This window comes from Polypterus senegalus, chromosome 12, assembly GCF_016835505.1.
Source record: "Polypterus senegalus isolate Bchr_013 chromosome 12, ASM1683550v1, whole genome shotgun sequence".
Classification (NCBI taxonomy): Eukaryota; Metazoa; Chordata; class Cladistia; order Polypteriformes; family Polypteridae; genus Polypterus; species Polypterus senegalus.
The window spans coordinates 123,548,604-123,565,436 of NC_053165.1; the positions used below are offsets into that span (position 1 = coordinate 123,548,604).

The 16,833-nt window shown below is 37.3% G+C and overlaps 1 protein-coding gene across 3 annotated transcripts in view; it reads left to right on the forward strand.

Moving 5' to 3' along the window:
- Window positions 1–7,219, forward strand: part of prc1b (protein regulator of cytokinesis 1b) — an 85,459-nt gene extending 78,240 nt beyond the window's left edge. The window contains exons 14-15 of one of the 3 annotated variants that reach the window (XM_039773361.1): window positions 1,921–1,994; window positions 5,375–5,460. In XM_039773361.1, coding sequence (XP_039629295.1) covers window positions 1,921–1,983 — 63 coding nt within the window. In that variant the 3' untranslated portion in view covers window positions 1,984–1,994; window positions 5,375–5,460. Of the gene's footprint in view, window positions 1–1,920; window positions 2,010–5,374 lie in introns of all 3 variants that reach the window. The other 2 variants (XM_039773362.1, XM_039773360.1) reach the window with 2 other exon arrangements.
- Window positions 7,220–16,833: the final 9,614 nt, after the last annotated feature.

Consider the following 16,833-nt stretch of genomic DNA (forward strand, 5'->3'; position numbering starts at 1 on the left):
GCAGGCAGAGCGGCGAAGGTTAAAAAGAAAAAAAAAATTAACACTTCCTCCCCAGCGGGGAATCGAACTCTGGTCTCTGAGACACGGTAAGCATGCCGGGCTCTAAGAAACAAATCTTAGCGCTACGCCAAGGCAGCTATTGCAGCATTCTTGAAACTTTTGTGATAGTGCTTATTTGATCTTTGGAAATCAGGCTTTACATATTCTATAGTTTATGCCTACATTTTGTAACATTTATAATTAAAATATGAAAAAGTTTCTGTTTTAACAATGTGTTTACACAGATTACTGTAGAAACGTAACACACATGAAATGCATGTGTTCCAAATAACAATCTATTATTTCCACTCTAAAACTCCAGCAGTTGAGTCACTCCCAGATAATCAAACAAGGCATGAGCCGGGAAAACTTAGTGAACGTTCTGTGACGGTGGGGGATGGAATAGCCGGCTGCTTGCTGCTCTTTTTAATCAGCACATTTAGAAGACAAAAGACGGTGGCAGAGAAGTGAGAACGGTTTTAAGGTGGGCCGGATCTACGAGTTTTTTTCGTAGACTCTGGTAATTCTAGTGTTAATAGCTAATAGAGAAACGGGGATTTTCTCTACCTCTAAATTTTACAAGCCCCTAAGAACAGCTATAGCTAGCCTGACAAAGCTCAGATATGATTTCTGACAGCAACTTCAGTGCGGTATTTTACTTTATTTTTTATTTTATGTATTTATTATAACCACTTTTGGTTCTGACAGACCGGTCGTAAGATGAACTTGGATGTAAGACAGACCAGTACATTCAAATGGTCAGGTGACGCAGCAGTATGCGGCTGCCTTACAGTCAGGAGATCATGGGTTCTTATCCTGTGTCCTCTATGGGTGGAGTTTGTAGAGTGCTTTGAGTAGTGAGAAGTGCTGCATACATGTTAAGAATTATTATTATTCTTCAAACATTTTCTTATTTTTGCTACCTTTTTATTAACTTTTAGACATTGTGAAGATATTATTATTACAGCACACAAGATATTTTAGTGTTTTGTTTGTTATATCAAATACTGCTCACAGCAAAATTGGTTTAATATTTGCAAAACATAAATAGAAAATATATGCAGAGAATAGATGGAAAACGTTTTATTGAGCACTTGTAGTAGTCGGAGTTTTTTCCCGTAAATGTGCTGAGCTTTTGTTTGAATTCTTTTTCTTTTTCTGCTTGTAAATTTTATGATAGGGATGAAAAGCATCTTATTCAATTTATTCAGTCCTTGCAAATATTTCAATATTTTGATCCATTTGCTCAAAATATGTGAGACGTTTGTTTAGTTGTGAAAAACCTCCAGTATAAACCCTAAGTGGTGAATTTCAAAAGTTTACTAGCAAATGATGATACCAAGGTGCTCAAGAAGGTATGGTAAATGTTTTTAAGTTGTGTGACTTAACATTACACACACTGCAATAGACAAGAGTAAATGTATGACAAAAAGCTCCCTGACCCATTTTTTGGTCCCAGTGTATGCATTACCAGGACATTTTTTTTTCGTATCTGATTATATTACTATAGGCATCCAATTTATCTTGCAGTTGGGAATACAGGTAGGTACTGTGATATGGGCTAATTCACAATGAATTGATTGAAATGGCAACATTGTTTTAAAGTCCTGTACTTTAAATGTAGTAATTGTAGATTCTTCTAATTAACAAATATAATCTTTTACTTTTTAAAAAAAATTTTAATTATATGTATTTACATAAAATTTTGAGAAAACAATTCCTGCTTACATGGACATTTAAAATACATCACTTTACAATATCTGCAAACTATTTTAATATAAACTGAGACCTTTTTGGTGAAGCTTTAAATTCTGATCCAAAAATAACCTTTATGTCTCCTTTACTATCGGCTATTTTCTGAGATCGATTTTTCCATTACAGGGTTCTGTGGAGTCTGATCCTTTCCTAACTGCGTTTGGAGCAAAACAGGAAAATTCTGCATGAGAACATTTGATGTAAGGAAAATAAAGGCATGTAGCGGCATGAGAATGCATACTGGCAACAACTGTACATTACATGCAAGGAAAGAAATGTGTGTACAGGCATGCAGTAACTAGTGGCTAAAGCACTGGACTTTAAACTATAAATGACTCTATTCAGTTGTGATATCTTAACTTTCCACTTTGTTGTGTTCTTATTGGTGCATTGGGAGTAAAGTCTAGTTTATTCACCAACGTATCACTCCACTCAAAATTCAGTCAAGTTTATTGTTGTGTACAATGAAACACTTACTTGCATGCCTCCTCAGAATTGTTGACAAAAATACATTACACAAATTTAAAGAATAGGTAACATGCAACATATAGAGAATGGACAATTATATATAATAGATACAATACAGTATGTATTTGCAACTATTTTATATTTATACGCACTATTATGTTACAGTACTTATTCTTATAATTGGCTATTCAGGAATCTTACAGCTTGTGTGTGAAAACTATTCCTGAATCTACTTGCATGACTACCAATGGTCCTGTGCCATTTGCCAGAAGGGGGTAGTAAGAAAAGTGGTTGTGTAGAATGGTGGGGGATTATCAATATTTTGTTTGTTCTTGTAAGGTAACACATGTTCTATGTGTTCTGAATAGAAGGCAGCTGGGTACTGGTAAAATGCTGTTCTGTCTTCACCTTCCTCTGCAGGACTTTATGATCTTGTGCCGAGCAGGCACAATATCAGAATATGATGCAGCTGGTTTGTCATTTTAAACTTTTTAGCTACTGTAGAAACAATGACCACTGACGGTGCCTTTGAGGATGCTCTGAGGCAGGGCACAATGTGACCATCTGTGCTGCAGAGTCATTTTAAGGGCAAGTTGTTGGCAGAGATGCACAGGTATCAGAAGATTGCTTCATGCTGCTTTCACCAGGAGTAAGCAAAAATTTTGGTATAGAAAATATACAGTATATATAGTTTCCAAATAATTTTTGCAATATACAGTAAATAATGCCTTATGTACAGTAGAAATATTCATGTATTATTCAGTTAAAGTACAGTGCTTGGGCAGATTTGTGGCAGATGAAATTTAATGTCAATAAATGTAAAGTATTACACACAGAAGTAAAAATGTTAGGTTTATACAGAAGCGTATTAGGGCCATGATGAAGAAAAAAAATACGGACACAGTGAAAGAAAAAAGTCGAGAATAGAGTCGACTTGTTGACTTTATTCTCGCCATTTCCACTTTAATCTTGATGCTTGTGACGAGAATAATGTCGACATCTTGACTTTTTTTCTTGACTTTTACACTATATTCTCGTAGTTTTATTTTGTCAGCAGAATGTCGTAAAGTAAACTTTATTTTAAAATGAATGTTTAATTTACTAGATTTAATTTACTACTACTTTTCTCAAACCCTGTCATAAGTTAATGTAGCACATTAAATGCTTTGTGTTAAGTGTTCCCCGACCCAGTTGTTCATTGCTACGCGCCTCTTAAACCACTGATGAGGTGCCAGCAACGATCGACGCACAGAATCCATTCACTTCATGATATTCCTGCTCTCTGAACATTTAGAATGCTAAGATACTGTAAATACGTGATGTCATTTTCATGATGAAATGTATTAAAGCATGTATTAAACATGCATGGTGGCATGGCAGTAGTGCTGCTCCCTTGCATGTAAGGGGTCCACAGGTGTACGTTCAGTTTAGATAATGTTATGGCAGGTTTGAAGAGGCTCCAAAAAACTAGATGTATGAATGGGTATCGCACAGGTTTAACTTAAATATTGCGTAAATGTTTGGTTCGTGATGTGGTGGTCAGAGACACGAACATAGAATTCAATGGATGTTCTTCTGAGCGGTCTTTCTTTATTGGATACGTGCTGTCTGTATCTGACGTAGTACACCCCCAGTTTCTATCCTTCCTTTTTCATTCTCCACATAAGCAATCACCACACAATAAACGTGTGTGTGAAATTAAAACTAGTTATATACTTAGACCATGGAGTGTTCAGAACTTTAAAAAAAAATCTTCGTTATACATGTTTAATTATGCCATCCATTCAGAGTTGTGCCCATCCCAGCAAGCATTGTGTGCGAGGTAGGAGCAATTAAACGTAGGTTATTTTATAATCTTTAGTTTCCACAGAACAGGGAGAATGGTATTGGAATGCAGTTTAACCCGCTACAAAAGGTAATTTGGATTCACCTCTTACAAACTGCAGTAAAAGGAAAAAGAAAGACACACACTTTATTATGCATTTCTTTCTATATGCCCCATACAGTGAGGCTGTGCTGTTCTATCAATAGTTGGAACATGTCATTTGCAGTGTCTTGTGTGATCTAGCAGCACCGTGATTCTGTACATATTAACAGATAGGAACTGAATGTATTAAATATTAAATATTTAAATGGTAGAGTGTCCTGAATAAGTAGCTGACTTCCTTATTCCAGCTAAAATGAAGTCCTCCAGAATTTTGATTACTTAGAAAAAGACATGTAAGGCCTGGTAAATCAACACTGCAAACTGTTTTCCCGGTATTTTAATATCTGGACAAGATGCATTCATGTGCTTTGCCTCCTCTGCTGTTCTCCCATGTGATCACTTTGTATTTAATCTGGGGTATCTGCAGATTTATTGGACTTCTGTCAAACCATTTTTTTTCCATTTCACTGACGATTATTTGTTTGTGCATTGAACTTTTGTGGTCATTATATATGTGTTAAGTACTAAGTAGGGTGCCCCTCAACAGGTATTTGTTATACTTTTATGTCATGTAGGTTTTATTCTTTTTTTGTTTCAATGTACAGATCCAACCTTTTGTGTTGCTTACAGTGTGTGATATGGTCTGTACTTGTGTGAGGCCAGTAGGGAAGTAGTGTTGATCACCCTTTCTCTTTGTTACATTTTTATAATTCCATTGTTCAGGGTTGGCACAGTGTTACACTGGAAAAGAATTCCTTTCCACTTCACAGGGTTTCTGTGGTTGTGATCGGACCTTTGCTAAACCATTTAATAGGAGTTTAGTAGATCAGCTGATGAAGTGATAACTTTTATTAGTTCAAACCTAATGGTTTATCTAAGATCCCAAATTCTTTTTAACGCTACAGCAGTCCTATTGCAATTGTTGCAGTCATGTTCACTTGTATCATTCATTTTTGGAGAGTAGTAACTATATTCTGCCTTAATATGTCTGAAGCTCAATCAATAATACTTTTGTATTTAACAAATATGGACTTTTGGTAGTAAATAGCATTGTGTTCTTTTGCTATGGTAATGATTGCAAAATAGTTTTTGCTCCTTGAATTTTTTTTAACCATGGAAAAAAAGATTATAGCTTTCAGCATTTTTTGTATTTTAATGTTCAACTTTCCTTTTTTATTTTTATAGAAAGAACTTTCAAAGGCCTCAAAATCTAACTATGTGCCTCGAATCCTCAATTCTACGGTGACTAATAGTAACTAATATGAAGCAACATGGACTGGATCCCTTGAAGAATCATCTCTCCAAGACTTGCTCAACACTATTGTAAACTAACTTTGTCATATTTCTATATGACTTGAACAAATTAATTGTGTCAGAACTGCACAGTATAATCCAGCAGACTAATAGTCCTGTTTGATTATATTTGCAGTGGCTTTCACTCACACTGTAAACTAAGAAGATTTAAGTAAACACTATTGTCTGTATCTAAAAGATGTTTTGAATTATCCTAAAGCAACACATACAAGAGTAATGTTGTTGCAAAAGGAGTTTTAGTTAAAAACTTTTAGCTTATTTTACAAAATACAAGTTTGTATTAATGAATGCAATACAGTTTCTAATCTGGTTCTGTATGCATGTATACCATTAATCCAATTATTTGCACATTTGGCACCGCGTTTGTATTAATAATTTACTTTATTATTTATTCCTAATGTGCCTATTCTTATGTTTTAAGGGTCTTCCTAGGACTGTCACTTTAGGTTCCAGCTAAGACAGTTTTTGTTTATTATTTGTTAGGCAATTTATGCAGAAAGCTGAAACAATGTAAATAATTCTGTAGCTTAAATTAGTACACGTTGCTCTTGTAAAATTGTAATAGGATGTTTGTATAAAATTGAGCAACTATAGAATGGGAAAAGAATTTGCTTGAATTTGCTGCAAGATATATAAAATATTTATATTTTTGAGTTATATTTAAATTGCATTCCTTTTAAAATTTTAGTTGTAATGCACAGTGTAAATTTGTTTTTTTTTTTATTCATAGGATTCTGTAGATAATACAGCTAAAGAGTATTATATTATTCTAATGAACGGTTTCTGCACACTACTTGTTTAAATGGGGAACCAATCAAAAGGCTTGCCTCACATGTATGGGAGCTGGATGCTTGCTGGTTTTGCGCATGGCCATGTACAAGTATATTGTATGCCTGGTTCCCAAACCTGACTGTTATGATGAAGAGTATGAGTGGCATCTATTGCTGTCAATGTGTACTTGGTTGCTGAATACACTGGAGCTACTAAATAAACACTTGGCATTGGAATCCTGTTGTTGTGGGAGTAGGCCACTCTAGCCAATATGGAGAAAAAGCAAGACAAATGGGGTCTAAAATGTTATATATTTTTTTGGTTAAATATAACATTTAGTATTGTTTACCAGCACAAGAATCTCACCCCAGAACTGCAAGTATTGCATGAGTGCGGTATTTACTGCTAGAACCTGTATAGCTGTGTGATGATGTATTGCAAGACAAGCTGACATGTAGCACGGTAACTGAGTAGTAATTGAATCCCTCCCATTTGCTTACAGAAGGCAATGAAGCAACAGAAAAAAGGAGTTATAGTATTTGCTGTAATTTCTAGTAAAGCAACCATATTACTAGCAGACAGGGAATGCCTGTTAACCCACTTATTCTGAAGTCTTGCCACAAAAATGATTAATGTTTATTTGTTTGTGTATCACAGAAGCCACTGTAGTTATTGGGTAGAGAAGCATGCAGAGTTGTTTTACAGAGTAAGACATCATTCAGTATTAGTGATGAAAATGCACACACCAGCCCCAGCTGTATCCTTTATGGATAAAATCCCAAGACACCTTAATCTATGATGGGTGCTCTGTTGGCTGTTATTGACTAGAGGCCTTGAGCAGAAACCGATTAACCTAGCCTCATCAGACCACCTAATGTATGACCCCACAGTAGGGATCAAACATATATAAGGCAGCTGACCCTAGCCATCATAAAAAAAAAAAAACTGCATTTATGGCCAACAGCAACAAGTTCGACCTGCTACCCTACTAGAGCGTAGTAAGGAAGGAAGACGTTGGTTCTTTTAGTTTATGGCTAGAGTAGGTTTAACGACATGGGCATGCTACATGAATTCTTGAAAAATGGCCATTCGATAGGTGTGTTCATTACAAAAACATCAATGACAAAATTATAGTTTAAACAATAACTGACTTTCCCTTTTAACCATAAAGGGTCACCAACTGCAGATAACAAGAAGGTGGGACAGTAGCATAGGTGCAGTAATCCCTCCTCGATCGTGGGGGTTGTGTTCCGGAAACCCACGCTATAGGTGAAATTCGGCGAGGTAGAAACCATATGTTTGTATGGTTATTTTTATATATTTTAAGCCCTTATAAACTCTCCCACACTGTTTATAAATATTCCCCGCAGAGTTATACAGCATAATCCCTTTGTATTCAGGTCAGATTCACTGAAATTATAATTATATATATATATATATATATATATACACACACTTGTTTATATACAGTAAAACCTAAATATTATTTTAAAGATATTGAGAGTCTCCGATATCACATATGTTACAGCCATTACGATTGACAGGCCACCAGCAATAAATACGTACAATGCAAGAAAAATAATATACAGTAAATGTGTGTACAGTGACACTAAATGTACGTACATGTACTAAGTACTGTAAGTAGAAAATTAATTATGGTTACTCACCAACAATGACACGACGACTTGTCTGATAACAATGAGTTTAATTTGACTGCACAACAAAGGAGAGCGTTACAGTTCTTCCAAAGTAGCCACTTCAGGCGATTGTGTAGCACTGCCGTTGTTCTTCTTCTGGCAGTCTTCAATCCAAATCCCTAAAGCAGATTCCATCCAGACTACTGCCTTATTACATCCACTTACAACTCATTTTGCACCCTGGTTAAAAGGACACTGCGGCCGTAGATCTTATATACCTTTCTTACTTTTTAAATAAAAAGAATTGTAGTTTCATTGATGCTGTAATGGCGTCCTACAGCGATGTAGCTTTTCCCTTCCTTCAACAAATGCAAAACGTTTACCTTTTCGGCAATCGTTAACATCTTCCTTTGGCGCTTGGGCACGGCCCCTGAAGCAGTAGCAGGAGCAGATCGTTTTGGAGACATAATGAAGGGCTTGACTATGCACAAAGATAAACACAAAAGTTAACACTTTACACAGCGAAACACGTTGATGCTGAATGAGCGAGACGAGACTTCCTGGTTAACACTGCATTCAGCACACAGGAACTTAACTGTGTGCTCTGATTGGTTAGCTTCTCAGTCATCCGCCAATAGCGTCCCTTGTATGAAATCAACTGGGCAAACAAACTGAGGAAGCATGTACAGGAAGTAAAAAGACACATTGTCCACAGAACCCACGAAGCAGCGGAAAATCTGCGTTATATATTTAGTTATGCTTACATATAGAAGCGGCGAAAGTCGAAGCGAGATATAGCGAGAGATTACTGTATATGGAAATGACAATAGAAGTATGCAGACTTGTTGTATTCACTTTTCCAGGCTTTGAATTGGAATTTGCAGACCATCTTCCAGCTGATGCTTTCCTCAAGGGTCTCCTCGTACAGAAGGTAGCATAAGCAGTTAAGAATCAAGAACCAACATCCTTGGATGTAGTACAAAGATTAGTTGAGTCTTATAATGTAAATTTAAGGTGTTACTGGGTCATGAGATTTATCCATGAAGAAAGACTTGATAGATCTGTTGGTTTTGCCAGAACTTAATTCAGCAATAGAGCAAGTAACCCAACAGTACACAACAACACTGAAATGACAACATGTTAAAGTAAATGAAAATAGAAATGCATTAATAACTAAAACACCTCTGGGTTAAAGTACAGTTCCTTTTTAAACAAGAAACACAGCAATCACAGGTCCAGCAACGTTAAAATCTCCCAGTGCAGAAATAGTGTTTCTCAGTTGCGATTGTTTATATTGGTAGAGAGTTGCAGTGGGCCGCTGTTTCACTGATCACACTTGGTCCACCCACCCAAATTTAACAACCATGTTCAAGTCAACAAGAGGTACTCAACCTCAATGCACACTAAAGGTTGTGCTTGATTCAAGATAGACCACAGTGCCACTGCTCTGACAGTTCTGCTCGATTCATCAACGGGGACCACACTCAACCCTTCAAGTGTTCTAATGATTGTGCTCAATTTGCCAGGGTGTACAAGGTTTAGAAACATTGCAGTAAAGGCTTATCAGCCATAGTCTGTCCAGGAGGAGCAATAAACTACAACTAATGCATGAGAATGTGCCCCAAAACTGGTTTGCCAAATGTAAACAATTCATCCTATAAGAAAATGCCTTTAGCCAAGTCAGGCCAACCCACAGATCAGTCTGTGATACAGGTTTGGGGTCACCTGGTAGTCCCAGTTTGCAACCAACACGTTGCTTTTCTCCCTCATCCCCAATTTCATTTACTCTCTTCTTCTTTCTAGCCACTCTCCTTTTAAAAGGTGACTTCCTTTTAAGGTTGCGTTCAAAGATGACTGAATTTAATTGGTCCATTCCTGTCTGCATCCACTTTAACACGGCCTTTTAATTTACAAACGTGCTTACACAATATTAATGCTACAGCAAAAGTGAATGAGGCAGGCTGATTTTTGCTTCTTCAAGTGTGCAGACTTTCAACTTAACACAATAGTTTGAAATCGCCTGGAAACATTCATGTTTTTGATTGGAATTGATACTTTTTATAAAAACATAGCCAAGCCATTACTTATGATACAAATGACTATTACTGCTTGAAATGATTGATTTATTATTATATATGACTGCAAAGCACTATTATTACTCCAGCATTCTAATGATAAAATCTCTTATTATGTTTAATGCTAACTGGTCATTAGAGAAACCTTTGCAATTATGCTAACGCTGCTGAAACATGTTATTCTGTTAAATAAGGCAAATACATTGCTTTAAGTGTATTGCAATGCTCTGGAATTCTTAAATTTGAATTCTGCATTTTTTTAAGCCTTCTTAAGAACAATATCAGGCTACAGTCTATTGTTTTGAGAAAAGAAGGCATTTCTATGTGACAGACTGGAAACATGTTGTTCTCAATACAGTCAAAACATGACTTGAGGTGTTCATGTTCTGTATCAGCATTTGTAACTCTTCTAGGACTTCCTCAGGCGTATATTGTTTTCTCTTGTTGTAAGAAGGCATTTCCCTACTACAAACTTCAATTCTTATTGCGATCAACCGAACAATCTGCATGCACTCTCACAGAAACTTGTGTGTAAAGATGCTTGAAGATTTCTTGTCTTTTTTGCTTGGCTGTGACATGTTGCAGAAGTGACCACTCATCGACAATTATACATCACTGAAAAGGTCCGACTCTCAGGTATCCAATGGTAATGAATTTTTCTCTGTATGTGGTGTGACCGAAGTGGGAACTTTGATCAAATCAGATTCACTTAGCTGTAATGTGTTGCTTGCCACAGGATATACAGTAGTGTGAAAAACTATTTGCCCCCTTCCTGATTTCTTATTCTTTTGCATGTTTGTCACACAAAATGTTTCTGATCATCAAACACATTTAACCATTAGTCAAATATAACACAAGTCAACACAAAATGCAGTTTTTAAATGATGGTTTTTATTATTTAGGGAGAAAAAAATCCAAACCTATATGGCCCTGTGTGAAAAAGTAATTGCCCCCTTGTTAAAAAATAACATAACTGTGGTGTATCACACCTGAGTTCAATTTCCGTAGCCATCCCCAGGCCTGATTACTCCCACACCTGTTTCAATCAAGAATAACTTAAATAGGAGCTGCCTGACACAGAGAAGTAGACCAAAAGCACCTCAAAAGCTAGACATCATGCCAAGATCCAAAGAAATTCAGGCACAAATGAGAACAGAAGTAATTGAGATCTATCAGTCTGGTAAAGGTTATAAAGCCATTTCTAAAGCTTTGGGACTCCAGCGAACCACAGTGAGAGCCATTATCCACAAATGGCAAAAACATGGAACAATGGTGAACCTTCCCAGGAGTGGCCGGCCGACCAAAATTACCCCTAGAGACGACTCATCCGAGAGTTCACAAAAGACCCCAGGACAACGTCTAAAGAACTGAATTAAAGAACCTCAATTAAATTAAAGAACTCAATTAAGGTCAGTGTTCACGACTCCACCAAAAGAAAGAGACTGGGTAAAAACGGCCTGCATAGCAGATTTCCAAGACGCAAACCACTGTTAAGCAAAAAAGAACATTAGGGCTCGTCTTAATTTTGCTAAGAAACATCTCAATAATTGCCAAGACTTTTGGGAAAATACCTTGTGGACTGATGAGACAAAAGTTGAACTTTTTGGAAGGCAAATGTCCCGTTACATCTGGCGTAAAAGGAACACAGCATTTCAGAAAAAGAACATCATACCAACAGTAAAATATGGTGGTGGTGGTAGTGTGATGGTCTGGGGTTGTTTTGCTGCTTCAGGACCTGGAAGGCTTGCTGTGATAGATGGAAACATGAATTCTACTGTCTATCAAAAAATCCTGAAGGAGAATGTCCGGCCATCTGTTCGTCAACGCAAGCTGAAGCGATCTTGGGTGCTGCAACAGGACAATGACCCAAAACACACCAGCAAATCCACCTCTGAATGGCTGAAGAAAAACAAAATGAAGACTTTGGAGTGGCCTAGTCAAAGTCCTGACCTGAATTCAATTGAGATGCTATGGCATGACCTTAAAAAGGCGGTTCATGCTAGAAAACCCTCAAATAAAGCTGAATTACAACAATTCTGCAAAGATGAGTGGGCCAAAATTCCTCCAGAGCTGTAAAGACTCATTGCAAGTTATCGCAAACGCTTGATTGCAGTTATTGCTGCTAAGGGTGGCCCAACCAGTTATTAGGTTCAGGGGGCAATTACTTTTTCACACAGGGCCATGTAGGTTTGGATTTTTTTCTCCTAAATAATAAAACCATCATTTAAAAACTGCATTTTGTGTTTACTTGTGTTATATTTGACTAATGGTTAAATGTGTTTGATGATCAGAAACATTTTATGTGACAAACATGCAAAAGAATAAGAAATCAGGAAGGGGGCAAATAGTTTTTCACACCACTGTATGTGGACAAATCACATATTTAACTATCTAATGCAAGAGCACAGATAACATGTAAACCTATAATTTATTTGAAAGACAGCACGCTTAGGTATGTAAAAATACAACCCCAATTCCAAAAAAGTTGGGAAGCTGTGTAAAATGTAAATAAAAAAGAATACAACGATTTGCAAATCTAATAAACCCATATTTGATTCACAATAGAACATAGAATACATATCAAATGGTGAAAGTGAGACATTTTACTGGTTCATGAGAAAAATGAGCTCATTTTGAATGTGATGGCAGCAACTCTTCTCAAATGTTGGGATGAGGGCAACAAAAGGCTGGAATAGTAAGTTTTACTAATAAGAAACGGCTGTAGGAACATTTTGCAACTAAGTAGGTTAATTGACAAGTCACTAACATGATTGGGTATAAAAAGAGGACATTAGGCAGAGTAACTCAGAAATACGGATGGGCAGAGGTTCACCAATCTGCAAAAAACTGCATCTAGAAATTGTGGAACGAATTCACAATAATGTGCCATCCATCCATTTTCCAACCCGCTGAATCCGAACACAGGGTCACGGGGGTCTGCTGGAGCCAATCCCAGCTAACACAGGGCACAAGGCAGGAACCAATCCCGGGCAGGTTGCCAACCCAATAATTTGCCTTTGTATAAAATTGCGAAGACTGAATATCTCATCGCCTACAGTACATATCATCAAAAGATTCTGATAATCTGGAGAAATCTCTGTGTGCAAGGGACAGGGGCAAAAATCAGTACTGGAGGACTGTAATCTTTGGGTCCTCAGGTGGCACTGCATTAAAACCAGGCATGATTCTGTCTTGGAAATCACTGCATTGGCTCAGAAACACTTCCAGAAATCAATGTCTGTGAACACAGTTCACCGTGCCATCCACAAATGCAGGTTAAAGCTCTATATAGCAAAGAAGAAGCTATATGTGAACATGATCCAGAAATGCTACAGTCTTGTCTTGGCCAACACTCATTTAAAATGGACTGAGGCAAACAGGAAAACTGTTCTGTGTTTCAGATGACTCGAAATCTGAAGTTCTTTTCGGAAAACATGGGCAACTGTGTCTTCTGGACTAAAGAGGAGAGGGCCATCCAGCTTGTTATCTGTGCTCAGTTCAAAGCCTGCATCTCTTCTGGTATGGGGGTGCATTGTGCCTATGGAATATTCAGCTTGTACATCTTGAAATACAGGGAGGTCCACCTTCACCGAGACAACTCCCGTCTTGTCTGCCGCCAGATAGGCAGCTGCAGTCGGGCACAGAGATGTATTGAAGCACAAGGAGATCACTTTCGGCATCTTTTGTAAATGTGACTGCCAAATTTGATCATTTCTCTCTTCACCACGTAATGCAGTTGTCTCAGTGAAGGCAGGCTACCCTGTACAACATCAATATTGAAAGGTATGTGCAAGTTTTAGAGCAACATAATGCTCCCACCTAGATGTCTTTTTCAGCACATTTACATATTTCAGCAAGACAATGCTAAACCTCATACTGCATCTATTATAACAGCATGGCTTCGTAATAGAAGAGTCCAGGTGCTGAACTGGCCTGCCTACAGTCCAGACCTTTCTCCAATTGAAAACATTTGGTGCACCTTGAAATGAAAAATATGTGTGGATGAAAGTCGAGACAACAGCAGACAGACACCAATAAAAAAGTAAAAAAGCTATTTCTTTATTCTTGGTGAGAGGAGGCTTTGCAGCCCCTGTCAGCCAGTTCCACTGACAGTTAGATCAGATAGCCTGTCCAAGGATGGGAGTTAGCTCAGTTTATAGTAGTTTGTTTAGTAAACAAAAAAAAGGAAGTATGGCAGTTCAATTTGAGGTCAAGCAGAGTCTGCAAGTAGCTTAAGATGACACATCTGGAGAAGTACATGGTAGTGTTTAGATAAGAGGAACTGTTGGTATATCCATAGTCCCAGGCTTCCTACCCAGCTTAGGCTATGCAATTCAGCTATGGCTAATTTTGCAAAACAGTTACAGAGACAGCACTTTGCAAAACATGTACTTCCCTGTTCTTCTGCACCATCAGGGTTACAACACTTCAACGGCTATGTGGCAGTTACAATTTAAGAATCTTATTATAGCTTACATTTCACACATAATTTAGTTATACAATATCAAAAGCTACCTTAAAAGTTAGTTTAGTACATTTGTCTTACAGAAATACACTCTTGCAGCTTAGTGTCTGTATTAGATTACAGTTGTTCAGTTAGCTTAATGCTTCCTTATTTATTAATACATAAGTGACATGTTTCTTATAGTTCTATTAGCACCATACTTTATTATTTGGAAAGACTGAAGCACCTTAATTTTAAATATGTCTTCCTCATATGACAAAGACGACCCAGGTCAGTTGAGCAAATAGAATCAAATATCAGACAAGAATGGACAACATTCCTCTCCCAAAAGTCAGTCTCCCCAGTTCCCAAACATTTATGGAGTGTTGTTGAGGGAATGGTACACAGTGGTAAACATGGCCCCGTCCCAACTTTTTTGAGACATGTTGCTGCCATCAAATTCAAAATGACCTTATTCTTAAAATAGAACATTTTCTCAGTTTAGACATTTGATGTTTTTTTTATGTTCTCCTGTGAATAAAAATGTGGATTTATGAGATTTGCAAATCACTGCAATCTGTTTTTATTTACATTTTATACAGTGTCCTAACATTTTTGGAATTGGGGTTGTACAATTACTGCTTGTGATTGAGTTGTGAGTTTATTGCAACAAACAGAAACAACTTTGAAATATGACGTCTGCCAATGGGACACCTTGTGCCAAAGGAAATGGGTGTCCTTTATAATTTAACGTCGCTGGAGCTTTTTGCATTCAGTAACATCATCAAATGTGGAACTCAGCATTAACATCAGTTAAAAATCTTCATTTCAGATTCAAAATTGTATCCAATCACCTGACCACCTTTGAAATCTAGCTGCTTTTCTATTCTATACATTCATGACTTAGACAATATGGTGACATGGGGGGTATTTTTTGTACGTGGATTACTCGTTTAACCGGATGTAATTGTTGACGATTTGGCCTGATCCTGGATCTGTCGGTTTTTCGAAACTCTTGGTGAATGTGTTGTCATGGCAGCAGATCCAAATCCTCAATCCTGCTCAGAGCAGGTTTGTTCTATGTAAACAAGGATTAGCTCACACACTTTATCAGTTTCCGTGCATGGAATTCATTCAATCATAGCCATTCATGAATGAGCTACTAATTGATATCGGTACACAAATTATAAGAAGAGAATTTCATGTAGAGAGGGTTTTGCACGATTAGCAATATCCTTTATCGCTCCCGGAGGAAATTCTTTTCGAAAGAAACCGCTTTAGCCGAGGGGGAATATTGTAACTCAAAGATTTATTAGCACCTTATATTCAAAGTCATGCTAGGTGAAGTCGGGCTCTCATAACCACACAGACAGTATACATTGCTTTGAGTTTTTTTGCAAGCAGCGCTTTTTTTTTATATACTGTAGGCGATGCGGAAAATCTATCTAAAAGTGCAGTTTGCCAGGCAATTCATAAAGTCTGTTTGGCTCTGAAATATTTCCTTTGGCTTTTCATAGTGTTTCCTGGACACCTGCGTGTGCAGACAATAAAAGAAGCGTTTCATGCCATTGCAGGTACACAGGCAAAAACACCCACAGTTTCATAAAGAATCTCACAATCAGCCTAACATTCTCATTACCCAGGATTTCCAAATGTGATTGGGGCACATGGGACTGATCAGAGTGGAGTTTGATCAAACATTATTTGTAAAATGTATCTCTCCTCCTGATGAATAATCAGACACAGTGTCTTCATCAAATATTTGACCTTCGTCTATATCTCGTTGGTCAGACACAGGTTCAAGGGATATGACATTCCCTGCAACTGGCCCAACGAAAAAAAAAAATGCCCTCAGAAACAGGGCGATGGGCATTTTGCTGGAGAGCCAACTCTTCTGCAGGGGTTAGGTCTGGACCGCGTGGACCTCCACTTGTTTTTTGGTTGTCTGCCTTCTTATTAGCTTTAAAATTAAGGTTTCTTATATTATTTATGATTCTTTATGTCAACAATTCTTTAAATAGTTATATACCAATATTTGCCAGTTTGAAGTATATTCTTGTACTTCACTTTAACCTGTCCCCATGTCCTCCTTGTGCTCATGTTTGATTTGGAATTATGACATATTAATAATTAATCTGACACATAGGAAATGAAACACTGCATTCAGTAAGCACAATGCACACTACTTAGCGTTTAATTTGTCAGCCACTTTTTGCCAGCCTTCTTTTCTGAGTTTGTGCTTTTTACACAGGGTTGCCCCTTGTGCATATTAAATCTTGAAATTCTTCATATCCTTTGAATAAAAGGTCCTGCTCCGCTTGTGTAAAAAAAAAAAATGCGCCCGTTCTTTCGTCATTTTGTTGCAGCCTATCAAAGACTTGCTGATCATGTTTTCTAGACTCA